General features: G+C 41.7%; 1 protein-coding gene across 4 annotated transcripts in view; it reads right to left on the bottom strand.

Annotated features, from left to right (window-relative positions):
- Positions 1-17,159, bottom strand: part of LOC147029902 (uncharacterized) — a 29,852-nt gene that overhangs the window by 228 nt on the left and 12,465 nt on the right. For 2 of the 4 annotated variants that reach the window (XM_085873408.1, XM_085873411.1), the window contains exons 8-13: positions 16,784-17,150; positions 16,453-16,593; positions 13,774-13,937; positions 13,242-13,370; positions 8,696-8,810; positions 264-371 (exon numbers count right to left, since the gene is read on the bottom strand). In XM_085873408.1, the coding sequence (XP_085729534.1) occupies positions 17,145-17,150 (6 nt within the window). In that variant the 3' untranslated portion in view covers positions 264-371; positions 8,696-8,810; positions 13,242-13,370; ... (1 more) ...; positions 16,453-16,593; positions 16,784-17,144. Of the gene's footprint in view, positions 1-263; positions 372-8,695; positions 8,811-13,235; positions 13,371-13,773; positions 13,938-16,452; positions 16,594-16,783; positions 17,151-17,159 lie in introns of all 4 variants that reach the window. The other 2 variants (XM_085873409.1, XM_085873410.1) reach the window with 2 other exon arrangements.

Here is a 17,159-nt window from a genome sequence, read left to right as displayed (position 1 = left end):
CTCAGGAAGGTTTTGCTTCCATTTCTTTGAAAACCGATATTTCTGGAATAGTGCTCTTTTGGTGCTTCCATCTGAGCCTGTGGCTGATTGATGCTTGGATCCCAGATTCAAATCCCTTCAACGATATTGATTGGTCGATTTTCTACTCAGTATTAATTAACTTTATCCGAAATGCAATTTGTGTTCAATGTTCACCATGAGGCTGAGATCTGTGAATGAAATTTGAGTGTCCCAAATGTTCCCAGATACACCATCACCTGTACCTGTCTCGTTGGCTTATGGCTGGGCAGTGAATGTATGGTGCCACTGGTCATTTTCACAAAGGTCATACTCCTTGTTCTCCTTCACTCTCTTGACAAATCACCTTCATCCTGCTCATCACACAAACAGTTTCAGGCTCAGCAAGTTAAATTTTTCAGCAACAGAGTGCCCTTAATGAGGAACATCACTTTTGCCTTGAGGAATGTGGATAAGGGTGCTCGTTATATCAAACAAACAACTTTGGTTAGTACAAGGAACAATGCAATCAAATAACTGAAGACAACTCAATCGGCCATCCTGACATACCCATGCAGTGCCTCTTCGTGTTGTTTCTTTTGGAAGCTGCACAATGCTCATATCATGGTTCCAAACAGAGAGTTCATTGTGATTGATAACAGCACACAGACGGTAGGTCATGTCCTCTCTGTGCTGCAAGGTTAAGAACATTACGGGAGGGCTTCGGGAGTGTGAGGGTAAAAGACTGACTGGGGCTTGTATCTTGCGTCCTTTCCCTCTGTTTGTCCGGAGCCTCAACTCGAAAATGACAGGACACATTTCTTTTATGTTTGGCATATATGATGTGTGCAATCATATCTGGGAATGAGACATGAAATGAGTTTGGGATCGAATCCTATTTAGAATTTTGGCAATTTAAATATTTAGGGGGAAAAGAAAAGTACAGGGTTGTCTATGCTTTTGGGAAACATTGATTTATTTTCATTTTACCATCGCCAATACCAATATATAGGATGGTCAAGAGGAATGCACACTTGCCTTTGAGGTGTCTATCCTGGGTTTGAATCTTGGCTCAGCAATGAACTGTCATACCGGTGTTTTACAAGCAGGGTGATTCATCAATATGTCTGCCGTTCTTTGGATGGATGTGAAACTAGGTGTCTCATCTGCTCGGATTTGTTGGTGGAAGTTAAAGATGCCACGGTGTCCATTGTGAAGAGTAGATGAGCGATTGCCGGCTCCAGGAACAAATTACAAATTCTTGCCGTGACTTCCTGTGTCGGTTTGATGACCCATTCAGGATTGTGACCCCAGCCAAAGAAACCGCTTCCGCAGTACCGATGCTCTGTGTAGACTGAAGAGCAAGGTTCATGATCGAATCTAATACCCTCACACCACCTTCCATTTTTAGCTCGCCTGTTCGAAGAACAGAGAGCTATTGCGATACCCCCGGCGTGAGCGTGAGCGAGAAAATGTTAAATTTTTTGTATTACGGAAAAACTCCTCGACGGATTTCGACGAAACTTGGTGGGGGGGGGGCGGGTTAGGTATGGTCCAAGGATCATGCCATTAGATTTTGGACTTGGTCCCCCCCCCCAAAAAAAATAATTGGTTGAGAAAAAAAAATTTGCAACTTTTTTTTCAACAAAATTTGGATTTCTTTTTTTTGCATTTCTACATGTTTTCAGTGATTTCCAACCCCCCCCCCCCCAAAAAAAAATGTTGGAGAAAAGAACTATAACTGTCAGCACTGTTGACATCATATTTAATGAATAGGATATAAGGTTCACTTGAATGACCCAGCAGTATTGGCGGCGGAGGTTTTGCACTCTCCCGAGTGCTCCCCCTCTAGTTTCCTTTCCAATGTTTTTATCTACCACACTATTTTTTATTTCCTTTCTAATGTTTTTATCGACCACACTATTTTTTATACGCCGAATATATATATATATATATATATATATATATATATATATATATATATATATATATATATATATATATATATATATCGGGGCGTATTATGTGATACCGGTCGTCCGTCCGTCTGTCTGTCCGTCCCAGCAATGCCAACCCTCCCGATTTCATCGGGAGGCTTCCGAAAATTCACCCAAACTCCCGCCCTTACGATCACTATCCTTATCCTCCCGAAATTTTGATATTTTTGCACTGTTCACTAATCAGAATGTACTAGTATGAGAATTGAATGAAAAGCATCGTCTGCTACGTATAGCATGTGGTAACTCCATAACGTTCGCTGCTACCAAATTGTACGTAAAAAAATGCAAATTCAAATGAGGAGCAGCGAAACATTGGGTCTGGATCTCGCTTATGCGATCATGCACTGAGATTTAGTGCATGCGGTATGTGTGCAATACAGTGCATGCGGTATGTATGCACAGTGTATATGCATGCGATACGCTCACTGCATGCAGCTGGGCCCCGTACCAGCCCGGCGGTCGCGACCACCGTGCGGTGTTTAACAGCCGCTAGAGTTCTACGAGTCGCGCTGTAGCTGTGGAACATCGACTTCGAAGTTACCGATGCTTCAAGCCCTCGATGTTGATTACGAAATGGCAGAAAAGAAGCTTACGAAGACCAAGAAATGGTCTCAGAAGTACAAGACCGAATACAGTCTCCAATACCCGTGTATTCGAAAGTCTGAAAGAGGAATTCATCATGCGTATTGTACAGTATGCAGCGTTGATATTTCAGTTGAGCACGGAGGTCGCGATGATATTCGGAAGCACGTTAGAAGCAAACGGCACACAGACATTGCAAAGGAGAGATCTTCGAGCACGAGTACCGGTACACTTCTGAATTATTTCACCAAACAAGGGACAAGCGAGGAAGAGGATGTTACCCGAGCGGAACTTCTCTTTAGTGGATTTATTGTGGAACATAACTTGCCCATATCAGTCTCAGATCATGCTGGACCTCTATTTCAAAAGATGTTTCCAGATTCAAAAGTTGCTTCAAAGTATGGATGTGCAAGAACAAAAACTTGCAAGATGTGCAAGATGTGCAAGAACAAAAAAAAAAAAAAAAAAAAAAAAAGAACAAAAAGCAAGAAAAAAAAAGAAAAAAAAAAGAACAAAAAAAAAAAGAACAAGAACAAAGAAGAAAAAAAGAACACTGGTCAACAATTTTTTACTTTCTGAATGTTGTCTAGATTTCTACAAGTGAATTAGGGTATTCTGGCACTGCTGAATCAGGAAATGGCATCCGTTTCTCTCCATCAGGTCAGGTTTTTGTGCTAAGTTGATTTGAAAAAATCAGATCTTGTGACAAAATCAATTACATTTTTGTGGCATTATCAGCTGATTTTTGTCAACACATATCATCCTAAACATGTTTTTAAGAAAAAAATGTTTTGCCAACAACATTTATTGATTACATGATAGAAACATCGATTACTGTCATCTGAATGGTGGGCATTGATAAAGGTAAGTACAAGTAAATTGCATGTTGCGTCACCACTGTTCAAACTTCAGGGCTTGAACTTCCGTTTCTTCGAACTCCTGGAATGTTCAGCGGCAGGGAGGTCTCTCTTCAGATTCCAACAGTAGTCAGCCATCATGACTGCGTCCCAGCGACCCTGATACCTGGTCTCCATCTCCTTCATGTCCTGATGGAATCTCTCCCCCTGCTCGTCACTCATTGAACCCAGGTTCTCAGGAAACCGGTTCATATGTGAAAATAGGTAGTGCATCTTGATGCTCATGTTGCAGTCCAGGTTTCTGAAAGCAGTCAGCATGTTGTTGACAAGTTCTGCGTAGTTTCTGGCCTTATTGTTGCCAAGAAAGTTCTTCACTACCAAAACAAATGTATTCCACGCTTCCAGTTCCACTTCGTTCATTGAGTTTTTGAACTCTGGATCTCTGATGAGCTGACGGATCTGAGAACCATCAAAGATGCCAGCTTTCAACTTCTCCATGGTCAATCCTGGAAAAGCCTGGCACAAGTAAGTGAAGCAGTCACCATCTTTGTCCAGAGCCTTGGTGAACTGCTTGATTAAGCCGAGCTTGATGTGCAGCGGTGGGAAGAGTATTCTGTCTCTGTCCACCAGAGGGTCGTTGATGACGTTTCTTTCTTTGCATGGCACCAATTCCTCCCGCACAGGCCAGTCCTTCTTCGTGTAATGCTGAGCACGGTCCCTACTATCCCACATGCACAGAAAACATGGGTACTTGGTGAAGCCAGACTGTTGTCCCAACAAAAAGTTCACCATCTTCAGGTCAACACAAATAAACCACTTATGCTGATCATAACCAATTTTCTCCAGCACGTACTTCACCGCTTCATACTTCTCCTTCAGTGTAGTCGAGTGAGCGATGGGTACAGAGGCAAACTGGTTGCCGTTGTGTAGCAGAACACATTTCAGTGATCGCTTGCTGCTGTCAATGAACAGTCTCCAATCTTTGGGTTCGTACTGTGGCACTCCAAGCTTGAGCAGAAGCGCATGTCATAAATTGGCGCATGTAGGTATTGTACATTCTTCAGAGTTCGTTATTTCAAGAAATACAACTTTTTTGTATCACATTATTACAAAATCTGCCCCATTAACTTTAGTTTTGATCCACGAACTTTATGCTTTGCCTCACCAATTTTTGGAAGATTTTGAGGTTTTATGACTTCAAACTGATCCCTTTTCGACATAATCACCTAGAACTATCGTACCTGAATACTTCTTGTCATTAAAATAATTATTTCCAATCAAAACAATTATTTGACATGACATTTTACCCCCACCAACTTCTTCTAAAATGCTCCACACATGCGTACATGTGAACAAATATGTAAAAAACGACATGTGGCCATATCTCAAAAACTTGACCTGATTGAACAAAACTAATGTGAGTTTTGGATTCAGCGCATCAGATTCGTCCTAAATCAGCTTAAAAAATGCAGACAACAAATTTGTTGTTGACCAGTGTAATTGGTGAGTTGTCAAATGTTACTGCTTCATCTATTGCCGATATTGCTAGACTAGCTCCATTTAGCCTAGCTACAGACGGTAGCAATGACAGTGGTGAGGCCCAGCTATATCCTGTCCTGATTTCGTACTCTGACAACAGTGCTGGGATTGTGAAGCAAGGTTTGCTAAGTTTGCCTGTGTGCAAACAAGATTCCACTGGAGAAAACATTTTCAAACTGCTTGATCATGAGTTCAGTGACAGGAAAATTCCGTGGGGAAATTGTGTTTCCTTTTGTGCTGATAATGCCTCTGTCATGGTGGGCAAGCACAAAGGAGTCGCTGCTTATATCCACAAACAAAATCCAGAGTGCTACATCATGGGATGCCCTTGCCATATGATGCACAATACGGCCAAGAAGGCGGCTCAGGCCTTCCCCATTGAATTAGATGACTTTCTCATCGATATTTACTACTACTTGGACAAAAGTAGTAAACGCGTCAAAGGAGTGAAAGCACTGCAAGAACTCTGTGATGCCCCGACACACAAGATTCTGAAGCATGTAGCAACAAGGTGGCTGTCCCTTGGTCAGTGCCTAGACAGGCTGATTGAACAGTGGGAGCCACTTCGCCTCTTCTTCAAAGAAGAAGTCCGAAGAAAAATGCAACCAACTGTAGCCAAGACTCTAACAACGAGCAAGAAGGACGGCACTGTATCTACTGCCAGTACTGGCACTGCAGGATCAAGCACTAGTGGAGCAGCATTCACCACTACCACTGCAGTATCTGCTGCGAAGAAGACAGCAGGGACAGCACCAAAACCAATGCTGAGAGCAGGTAGCATCACCGGCCCTTCATCACGTTCATCTACAAAGCAGATCCCTTCAGAGTCGAGAAAGACTGTGATAGTCCCATCTACAGGCAAAGAAGGACCCAAGTTAAGTTCTGCTTTTGCCAAATCACTTGACAGAAGCTCAGCAAAACCTTCGAATCAGAGGTCTTCTTCCTTGGCTGCACCTACCTCAAGCTCTCTCCTCAAACGTAAAATTGGATCTGGTACTACGAGTCTGACCTCTTCTGCTGGCAGTAAACGCAAGTGTGATCTCCCTGCGGCTAAGTGTACTACGAGTTCTACAACTAAAAGCGCATCTTCCTCAAACACTGTGCAGGAATCTAGAGAAAAACGTGTCAACAGGATGTTCTTGTCTCCACAAACAAAACTCTATTGTTTCTTCCTTCGATATGCTAACAAGCTTTTTGAGAAGGGGAATCTTCTGCTCCAAAGAGACGAACCCTGTATTCATCTCCTGATCTTGGTCTTCTGGTCTTCTGAATTGAATGGTCTTCTGAAAGATATCTTCGTACGGTTTTTGAAACCATCGGTGTCATCGGTTGCTCTGGTAAATGTACCCTTCTCTGACAGAAATCATCAGAAGAATGATGAGGACCTCATGATTGGGAACGATGCCAAACTGTATATAAGGGAACAAAGGAGTCTCAAGAAATCCACCTTCACTCTGAGTGAGTCAGACATCCAAGGTTTCTTCAGTGCAGTTCGCTCATATTATGTGAAAGCCTGCAATTACATCTTCAAAACCTGGCCGCTAGGTGATGAATTAGCCAAGCATGCTCAGGTGCTGGATGTTAAGCTACACCAAGAAGTGGGGTTTGACTGTGTGGAGTTTTTCATCAAGAAATTCCCCTGTCTGTTCAGTGGCGGTGATAGTGACATAGACAGTCTTGAGAGTGAATTCGCTCACTACCAGGCAGACGCCTCCATAGCTACAATTGCTACTGAGACAGTGAGAGTGGATGAGCAGTGGCATCGGATTTCACAGCTCACAGATCCCTGCACTGGTGCCAAGAAGTATCCTAATTTGAGCAAAGTGATGAAGGGAATCTTGGTCATTCCTCATTCGAACGCATCATGTGAGCGGGCACTCAGTCTTGTACGGAAGAATCATACTGAATTTCGTCCCAATTTGAGTGTCAAAACCCTGGAAGCTCTCTTAATTGAAAAACTAGCTCATAACACCCCTTGCTACCAGAGAGAATACAGCAAAGACATAATCAGAAGGGCTAAAAGAGCCACACAGCTGTCACTCAGCAAAGCTGCCATGGAAAAAGCAAGCAGCAGTAGTACCAGCCAGTAAGGTAAGAAAAATATTGCTTCTTTTGTGCTTTTTGTTAATCTTTGATTGTCCCCTAACTTACTAATATTAACATACATGTAACATTAAAAAGTGCACAATTTTCCCCTTTTTTTGTTCAAAAAGTGGGAATTCTTAACATGTTAAATGCTCCAAAATAGGGCTCAGAGGGCACTAGAGAGCGTCTAGAACCCCAGAGCTTCCAGGGCCCTAAGGCGGGCCATGGACCCCGGCGCAAGGGTCGAGCGCTCCGCGCTCGAGATGTGCGCTTGGCGCACATAATTTGGTGTCGGTTGAAAATCCTCCCTAATTCTGATTTCCAAAAGTTGGCATCTCTGCCGTCCGTTCCTGTCCGCACTCTAACTCCCAAAGTTTTCAACTTTCAGGTTTCATATTTGGTACATAGGTACAGACTGTGGAGACAGTGTGTCATGACATACGTTCGTCATCTGAAGTGGTTGCCATGGCAACCAGGATGCTGTTTTCCATGTTGTAGCACAATTCTGTATATACCTTCTTGTTAGGGTGTATATTGTGCTCACTTGCGCTCTTGTTACTGATTACAATATATAAATACATATATTACTTTATAATTATACTTCACTGCAATGCTTTATAAAAAAATATTAATTATTTGACTCGTCTTTTAAAAACGATAAATGTATAAACAGGCGAGCATTGGGTGGCTTTGACACCAACTCTGGTATATTTATATACACTACCATCTCCACTACAAACATCCAGCATTGAATTATTTGGGTGAGACCGAGCAAAGCGAGGTCGAGGCAGTTTATTCCTGATCTTTGAAACACCCTGCAACCTCTGCCTGCAGAAAACACGATTCTTTGAACTCCGGCCACATTTTCCATCCAATCATCACGTAACTTTGGTCAAAAGAAAAATGATGCACGGGCAGGCGCTCCGATCTTGAAAGATTTGTGCGATTCGCTCAAGTGATTGTGGAGAAAACAAATTTAAAAGCAAATGGAGGTGAAAGGGTGAGGGCGGAAGAAAAAAGAAGTGAGGGCCTCGACTGACGTTCCACAACATGGTCAAGGATGGTTGTGTATGCCTATTACCAGTTTATTTGTTTATTTATATCCACTTTACCATCTCCACCACCATCTCTACATGTTTATTTATTCAGGTAGTTCAGTGTAAAATCTAAACATCCTATTTTTAAGGTGTGATTGGGGGCTGTTTCCTCAGTGAGGACTTGTATTCTTGTTTTCCTTATATTTCAGAAATAGGGAATCCTAAAACAGGAGCTCATGAAAGATTATTTAAAAGGATATAAAAGCCAATGTAAATAGAGGGTATTTCAACAAATGTATAATTTTACAGCAATCAGAGAACTGGTCATGCCAGTTGTTTTTACATTGTCAGAAGATCAATTCACAGTGTTTGATAGGAGGTGCTCACCTTGTTGGAACCCACTTGAGTTTCCATTTTTGTTTCATTGTGCAGGGACCATTTAAACTAAATGACCAGCATGTCTGGTAGATGGCTTATACAGACCTGTTTAAATGGCACTCGATGCATCTTGCACCGTGATCAAAACCTGGAACACTTTGAGGCAGATTGATAGTCAGGTGGTAAATAAACGATTGACTTCAAAGGTGTGTCCATTTACCTCACCTGTATACCATTTTGTTCCTCACCACATTTCATCCTCATTGTCTCATCTGTATACCTTCTGAGATTCCATCCTCATCGAGCTTCTCTCGCAGTGAATCTTTGAAGGCACCCTGAATGTGAAAAGACAAAGGGGTCTGTCGGCACTGCCAATGGCAGACATGATCTCAAAAATTTATCTTCAAAAAAATTAAAAGTTAAAAAAAAGAAAAATATAATCTTAAAAATTCATGTAAAGTACAGTAAGTTTACTCTCGTTTTTCAACTGAAATTCTTCCATGAGCCTTTGGGAAATTAAAAAAATGTAAAAAGTGCACTGTATATATGTATGTATGTATATGTATGTATATATATATATGTATATGTATGTATATATATATATATATATATGTATGTATATATATATATATATGTATGTATATATATATATATATATATATATATATATATATAATATATACATGTATACACAAATATATATCTCATTAGGGCTTCCAGGTCTTCAAATTTGCAGCTTGTCCAACTTTCTTTGTCTTGTTCATCTTCTCTTCTTTCTTTCAGATCCTATTTGATTGTATGTTCATTGTTATTAACCTCCACCATCGAAGATGGATGGAGGTTACTGTTTTCACCCCTTTCTGTTTGTTACTTACGAAATCTAAAGATTTCTGAAGTATATTGATGACTTCCGTTTCTGTTTGTTTGTTTGTTATCTTGCCAAAACGAAGTTTTGCAAGATATGTTAGTCAGCTTGTATGTTTTTTTTTTTGTTTGTTTGTTTGTCTGTAATCACGTATAAAAAATTCTGCAGAGCACAGTTATCATCAGAAATTTTTGTAACTTCGCGTATCAGAGGCCGATAGAGGTCCCTTTCAGTGCACAAAATTTTGAAGGTCAAAGGTCAAGGTCACTTTGTCGCAAATCAGGGGAGTCGACAAAACCATTATTTTTTTGAGTAATTTTGATCGGATCGTCTTCAAACTTCATGGGAATATAGTTCATGGTCTGGCGCTCAGCTGATTAATTTTTGGTGGCGATTGGCCTTGACCTTCATATGTTTTCTATTTTTTTATTATTATTTTTTGGTCTGTAATCACGTATAAATCACTCTGCAGAGCACAGTTATCATTGTAAATTTTTGTAACTTCGCATATCAGAGGCCTATAGAGGTCTCTTTCAGCGCATAAAATTTTGAAGGTCAAGGTCACTTTGTCGCAAATCAGGGGAGTCGACGAAACCCTTATTTTTTGAGTAAATTTCATCGGATCGTCTTCCAACTTCATGGGAATATAGTTCATGATCTGGCGCTTAGCTGATTAATTTTTGGTGGCGATTGGCCTTGACCTTCATGGTTCGCGCCTCAGGTCAAACATATTTGACCCCAAGGTCAAATTTTCAAGTTTTAGGAACCATATCGTGTAGTACCTCAAATTGAACACCTCGATGAATGCTTTCTAGATATGTCAAGCTTGAGACATTATGACGTCATTTGGTGACGTTATGAGGCAAACGCATATTTTTCATGGTTACTCTGTAGAACGATTCTCATCGGAATCTCTCGTAGGCTGATATTCCTCAAGGAGTCGCTCCTGGTGGATTGCAGCTCTGTTCACCTCAGTGTGACCTTAAAGAAGTCACACGTGGTCACCTTTAGGCAAGATACGGGTCACCCTGCGGGTAACATTGGTTTATTTGTTTGTTTGTTTGTTTGTATGTTTGTTTGTTTGTTTGTCGGCACGATAACTCGAGAACGGAAGAAGAAACCAATGTCAAATTACACCACGTGATTCAGGAGGGTGATGGCAAGTGCTGATTAGATTTTGGTCGAAATCGGTCAAAGGTCAAGGTCACAGTGAGGTCAAATATCCGATTTTTGATGGTTTGGTGCAGATAACTCGACAACGGAAGAAGCTACCAATGTCAAATTACACCACGTGATTCAGGAGGGTGGTGGCTAGCACTGATTAGATTTTGGTCAAAATCGGTCAAAGGTCAAGGTCACAGTGAGGTCAAACATCCAAAACATTCGATTTTTGATGGTTTGGTACAGAATCATCATAGAAACTTCTAGTTTGCATCGCTACCTTCTCGAGAAACAGCTTTTATTAGACAAGGTCAGAGGTCAAGTTGACGATTTCGTAAGTACCAGTCTATGACTGCTTGTTTGTTTGTTTTTCGGCACGATAACTCGAGAACGGAAGAAGCTACCAATGTCAAATTACACCACGTGATTCAGGAGGGTGATGGCTAGTGCTGATTAGATTTTGGTCAAAATCGGTCAAAGGTCAAGGTCACAGTGAGGTCAAACATAATTCCGTAAATTCATGTGGAGAAATGGAGTATTTTTGCTTCGCTCGACGTTACGAGTTCGTTTTAACTTCGATTTTAATTTTGTCTTCGGTTTTTGCGATCGCTTAGGACGCGTAAAACTCGGTTGTGGAAATTCTGGTAAAAATCAGATGTTTTGGAGACGTTTTAAGATTGTATAAAAAATATTTCACTCAACCCGTCACGGGTCGTCACGTGATGCAGTGCGCTCGAGCAGACGCGTCGTTGAGTTACGTTAAGGTATAATATAATTGCGTGGAGAAATTGAGATTTTTGCTTTGGTCGACGTTACGAATTTTGATGGTTTGAGACAGAATCATCGTAGAAACTTCTGGTTTGCGTCGCTACCTTCTCGAGATACAGGTTTTATTAGACAAGGTCAGAGGTCAAGTTGACGACTTCGTAAGTACCAGTCTATGACTGCTTGTTTGTTTGTTTGTTTGTTACTTAAGAAATCTAGAAATTTCGGAAGTATATTGATGACTTCCGTTTCTGTTTGTTTGTTTGTTTGTAGGCACGATAACTCGAGAACGGAAGAAGCTACCAATGTCAAATTACACCACGTGATTCAGGAGGGTGATGGCAAGTGCTGATTTGATTTTGGTCGAAATCGGTCAAAGGTCAAGGTCACAGTGAGGTCAAATATCCGATTTTTGATGGTTTGGTGCAGATAACTCGAAAACGGAAGAAGCGACCAATGTCAAATTACACCACGTGATTCAGGAGGGTGGTGGCTAGCACTGATTAGATTTTGGTCAAAATCGGTCAAAGGTTAAGGTCACGGTGAGGTCAAACATCCAAAACATTCGATTTTTGATGGTTTGGTACAGAATCATCGGAGAAACTTCTAGTTTGCGTCGCTACCTTCTCGAGAGACAGGTTTTATTAGACAAGGTCAGAGGTCAAGTTGACGATTTCATAAGTACCAGTCTATGACTGCTTGTTTGTTTGTTTGTTTGTTTGTTTGTGAACATTATTACGGAAAAACTCCTCGACGGATTTCGAAGAAACTTGGTGGGGGGGTTAGGTATGGTCCAAGGATCATGCCATTAGATTTTGGACTGGTCCAAAATCCAATATGGCGGCCAATTTGAAAAAAAAAAATTTTTTTTTTTTTTTGCATTTCTACATGTTTTAAGTGATTTCCAACCCCCCCCCCCCCTCCAAAAAAAAATTGTAAGAGAAAAAAAATTATTTGCAACTTTTTTTTCAACAAAATTTCGATTTCTTTTTTTTTGCATTTCTACATGTTTTAAGTGATTTCCAACAAAAAACATGCCAAAATTATAATTGCGGATGATTTTGGAACTTCAGGTCGATAGACCCACATAAAATCGATTTCTCTCTCAAGGAATCTAGTTATGACGAATGAATTGAGTATGTAAAAGTTAAAAGTAAAAGGGAAAGTTGCAAACAATAACTTTGTGAGCACTGTTGACATCAAATTGAATGAATAGGATATCAGGTTCACTTGAGTGACCAAGCAGTATTGGCGGTGGAGGTTTTGCACTCTACCGAGTGCTCCCCCTCAAGTTACATGACTTGTTTTAAACATGAAAATAAACCTTTTTGGGATAAAAATAAGGAGTGTCTGAAGGAAAGAAAACACAGAAGCAGAAATGGACAACGATAAAGGAGTGTCACCGATCTTCCCACATGCAATGTGAGTAATCTTCGATGCAAACTGGTCCAGAAATACGGCATTAACGATTGAATCCTCCACTACCTCGTGAGGGAACAAGATGTGATGTTGCACCACACTATGAAATGGACATTGGCTGCAGGGGTTGTCTTTGTGAGACCAGCAATTGGGTAAAGTTCTTGAAGCCATTGAAGAAATGGCTGAAGATTGTGTAAGATTTGGACCTGATTTTAACTTAAGAAGGCAAAGGAGAGAATAGTGAATCATCTGTGAGTAACTTCATGACTCATGAAGTATATACCAGATAAAAAGGAGCCCAGAAAAGTTTTGCTTCAATCTCTTTGAAAACATATTTTCACACAAAATGCCATTCTCATGTTCAGCACCTCAATCTGGCTCATCGAGCCTTGGATCCCAGATTCAAACACCTCGTCCTGTGCTGTTTTGTCTCTTATCTACGATTGATAATCTACGAAATGCAATATCTGTACAATATCCACCATGAGGCTGAGACAATGTAGAAAAAGCTTAACCTTTGTGTCAGTGATATTCTAAGAGGTCCCTTTACCTGTACCTGCCTTGCTGTGTTATGGCTGGGTAGAAGATGTTTGGCAGCATTGGTAGAACAGCACGTATGCCTCATTTGTGCAAACTTCATTTTCATTGATCTCCTTCACTTTGTGGTCGTCAAACATCCTCCATCCTGTCCAACACACAAACATGTTAAGGCTCAGCAAGTTCGACGTTTCAGCAATAGAGTGGTGTTCAATGGTTGAAGGACAAAGTAGAGGGAGACTTTGGCAAATGAGGGATGTGAGGAGGAATGAGGGGTCGGGGAGGATGCACGGGGTGGACAAGATGGATACAGAAGCACACTCTCAAGATGGAGAAATTGGAAAAATTTGGAAGGAGGTGGTGTTGGGAGTTGGAGGGTGGAGTGAATGAGTTAGTAAAGATAGTTTGAAAGCTTATGTTCACAGCAAAATAATCGAGCAGTGAACAAATGGGAAGTGAGGTTTGGGGGACAGAGTAAGAGTAGCAAATTTAATGAGAATAACGGACACACTCAAATAAATGAATACACCCAATTGGCCTTCCTGACATACCGGTGTGGTTCCCCTTTGTTGTGCTTCTTTGTGGTAGCTGCGCCATACTCGTATAATGGTTGAAGGGAGAGGAGTCATGATGATTGATAACAGCATATAGATCATAGGTCGTGTCCGTGCTGCTCTGTTGACTATCCAGACAATTTGCTGTGAGGTCAAGGTCACTTTGGGAGGTTGGGGGAAGGAGGGGAGTGGATGGGGTGAATGTTAATTTATATTGCATGTCAATTAAATCAAAATTGAAACCTGAAACAAAAATTTATGCATATTTATGCAAAAGGAAATTATAGGCGATGTAAGTTGAGAGAATTTCAATGAAAACAGTATTGTGATGAGAGCAGTTACAAAATTAAGCCAATAGCTCATTGCACAGTGTTGGTGATGAGGTATTCGTGGTTCGGATGTGGCATGCTTCTGTGTGTTATCAGTTCTCGCAGGGGTGCAGCACTGTCGCTGATGCCGTGCCCCCTGTATGTGAGAACAGGAATTTGTAACATGTTTGGGGTGCCTGCAATGAGGGTCAGCGTTCGTCCTTTGGGGGCCCCATGCAAAACGCAATAATGACCCAGTGAGGTCCCCGTGAGCCCTGTCAATCTGTCATCACATTAAATTATGCATTTTATCATCCGTCTGTCTGACATTGATTTATTCACTCATTACTTCTGTAATCTCAACCAATTAAACTTGCCAAGTGGACGATGGGTCATAAAGAAAGGTTGCAACAACTTCATGTGCCCCCCTCACAAGGAGTTGGGCGATGCAAATTATCTTTGTAAATGTGTACCATGTCGTGCCGTTCCCATTGATGCTGGGAGAGGGTATTATGAGTGCCGTTTCAGAAGCCTCAATTACATCACGAGTAAGAATAACAACAACAATAGTGCAATAATTGGCAGTCATAAAAAGGATAATGGGATCCCCCAAAGCTGCTCCTGTAAATATATTTCTCATTATTTTTTGTGGTTATAACAACTGTAACCCCTCATCTCACCGGCAGCCATAAACACAAACTCACCAAAAAGCCGATCGATGGGAGAGTTCAATGACCAATCAGCTTGCCTCGCCAGCCGTTCATTATCTCCCGTTCCTTTTATTAGAGTGCTTGCTTGAGTGCTTAAGCCACTTCGCAAGTGCTCTACAACCTGATTGGTAACTGAACACACCCCAGCACATGTGCTCGACCGAGAACCCTTCTTCTTGTTCTGTCGATTGTGTGATGTAAAAAGTTAATTTTGGGTGATTTGTTCCCTTTTCCCCTTCTGTTGAGCTATTTTTCGCTTTGCAGCACCGCTGTGATCGTTTTGTTTCATCCTTGGGACAGCTGCTCTGATTTTAAAAACCACAACATTCTGTCATGCTCATGTGCCCATTTACTCATGAGGGGGTGTTTTGTGATCGTACAGTAAATTGTCGTGTGGATTTGCTCAACAATATGAACATGTATTAATTTTTTTTGTTGTTGTTGTGTACCTTGTCGAGGCTCGAATGGGAGCTAACACACAATGCCCAGCAAGGGGGGCATGAGACAAGAGGGGCGGGAGAGGGAAGGACAAAACAGTGGGGAACAAAGACATTAGGAGATCTGTGGAAGGGAGAGGGATGTGGCGGGGAACACGTGGTATACAAGATGGACATTACAGGGACTTTCAGGAAGGAAAGCAGGGAATTTGAAGGAGGTGGGTTTTGGGTGGATTAACGGGGGTAGAAAAGATCGTGGTTTTGGATGGGGGGAGAGAAGAGGTGGTGGTGAACAGCTGTTTTGAATGCCAGAATGGGGTTGCTGGCAGACGTTGAGCTCCCTGTGGAAATATGGTGGGGACAAATTGCAGACACAGCAGGGCGGGGGTGGGGTGGCGAGACCGGAGAGGAGACGGTAGAAGACAGAAAGACCACTACTGAATTGCCGAAGCAGAAGTGGATACTTTCAGTCCTGGGATGACTCCATTCCACCTATTAAAGCTGAAACCTTCCCACATCGCTCACTCGGCACTGCTGCATCATCAAAATACGTGTGAACACTGTGGGGAAGCACTATAAGTCTCTCTGAAATACTGCTTGTTGCTCCCAAATTCCACCCGTTCAATATTTAGTTTTTAAGAATTTGTGTAATATTAAGAATTACACAAATTTTATTGTGGTTATTGTTGCATTTGTAAACATTAAACGTCGTTTTTATTCCATTTAACCTGCCTTCTCTACGACTAGTACGAACCCTACCCCCCAATTTTGTCATCGTCCTATTTCGTTAAACATCAGGGAAAATTTTTTTTATCGATTCATGATGTGACACTGCTTTCTTTCGTTGAGATGGACTGATGGGGCATTCTCTTTGCACTGTTTATTACCACTCACAAGTTGACATGTTTTGTGGGCAAAGTGAGACACCACCCACGTGGACCCCAGACAATTGCATGCGTTGCACACCCCGAACACTGCTTCTGCTGGAAATAGCTCACTTACTCTTCACTAAGGACACCATGGGATTTTTAACATCCACCAACAAATGCCACGAGATGGGACACCCGGTTTAACATCTGTCCGCGGGACGACACACACCCTGATAAATCGCTCTGCCTGTGAAACAACACGATGACAATTTATAGCTTGGTCCAGATTCGAACCCAGGCAAGTGTATGTGCCTGTTGGCTATCCTGCCAGCCCTGGAGATGAGGTGCTCACCTTATGGGAAAGTCCACATGATTTTCAAGTTTCGTTCCATCATGCAGGAACCGTTTAAACTGAATGATCAGCACTTCGGGTAGATGGCTGATCGAGACTTGCATAAACGCCACTCTATTCATCTTGCACTGTGGGCAAAACCTGGTCGGTAGAAGGAGTGAAGGTTCACAAAAGGAAGAATTCACGAAAAATCAAACAAGGGGAGAAGGTAAACAGAAACATGATATTTCACGTGTTATGATGCTGTGTTAAACTGAAACACTGAGAGAGAATGATGATCATGTGGTAATTAAACATTTGACCGGAGAGTTCTGTTCTTTTCCTGCCTTACCACATTGCATCTTCATCGAGCTTCTCTGGTGCGGTGAATTTGAAAAGACATTCCGATAGGGTCGTGCTGGTGTTGGGGTCTAATGGCACTGCCAATTGCAGGTACTTGAACGGTTCGCAGTTGATCGACACCTGAAATATATCGCATTCACAAAATGAGATCACTGATGCAACAAAGGCTTCGAGAAAGATGATTGAGGAGAAGACAACAGGGGTGAAAAGAGAAAGAAAAAGGAGAGGTTGCCCTTTTGATGTCACAACGTAAACACTTGGCTCATGGGGTATGTAACCCTGGTTCAAATCCCATCTTCCATATCAAGGAATAATAAGGAAACTGGAGCAGGAAGAGACCATTCGGCCCATCATGCCTGCAACAC

This window comes from Eptatretus burgeri, chromosome 3, assembly GCF_056783735.1.
Source record: "Eptatretus burgeri isolate ZD-2024b chromosome 3, Ebu_testis_v1, whole genome shotgun sequence".
In the NCBI taxonomy this organism is placed as follows: Eukaryota; Metazoa; Chordata; class Myxini; order Myxiniformes; family Myxinidae; genus Eptatretus; species Eptatretus burgeri.
The sequence above is the reverse complement of the archived record's forward strand: the minus strand, read 5'-3'. Positions and strand labels throughout refer to the sequence as shown.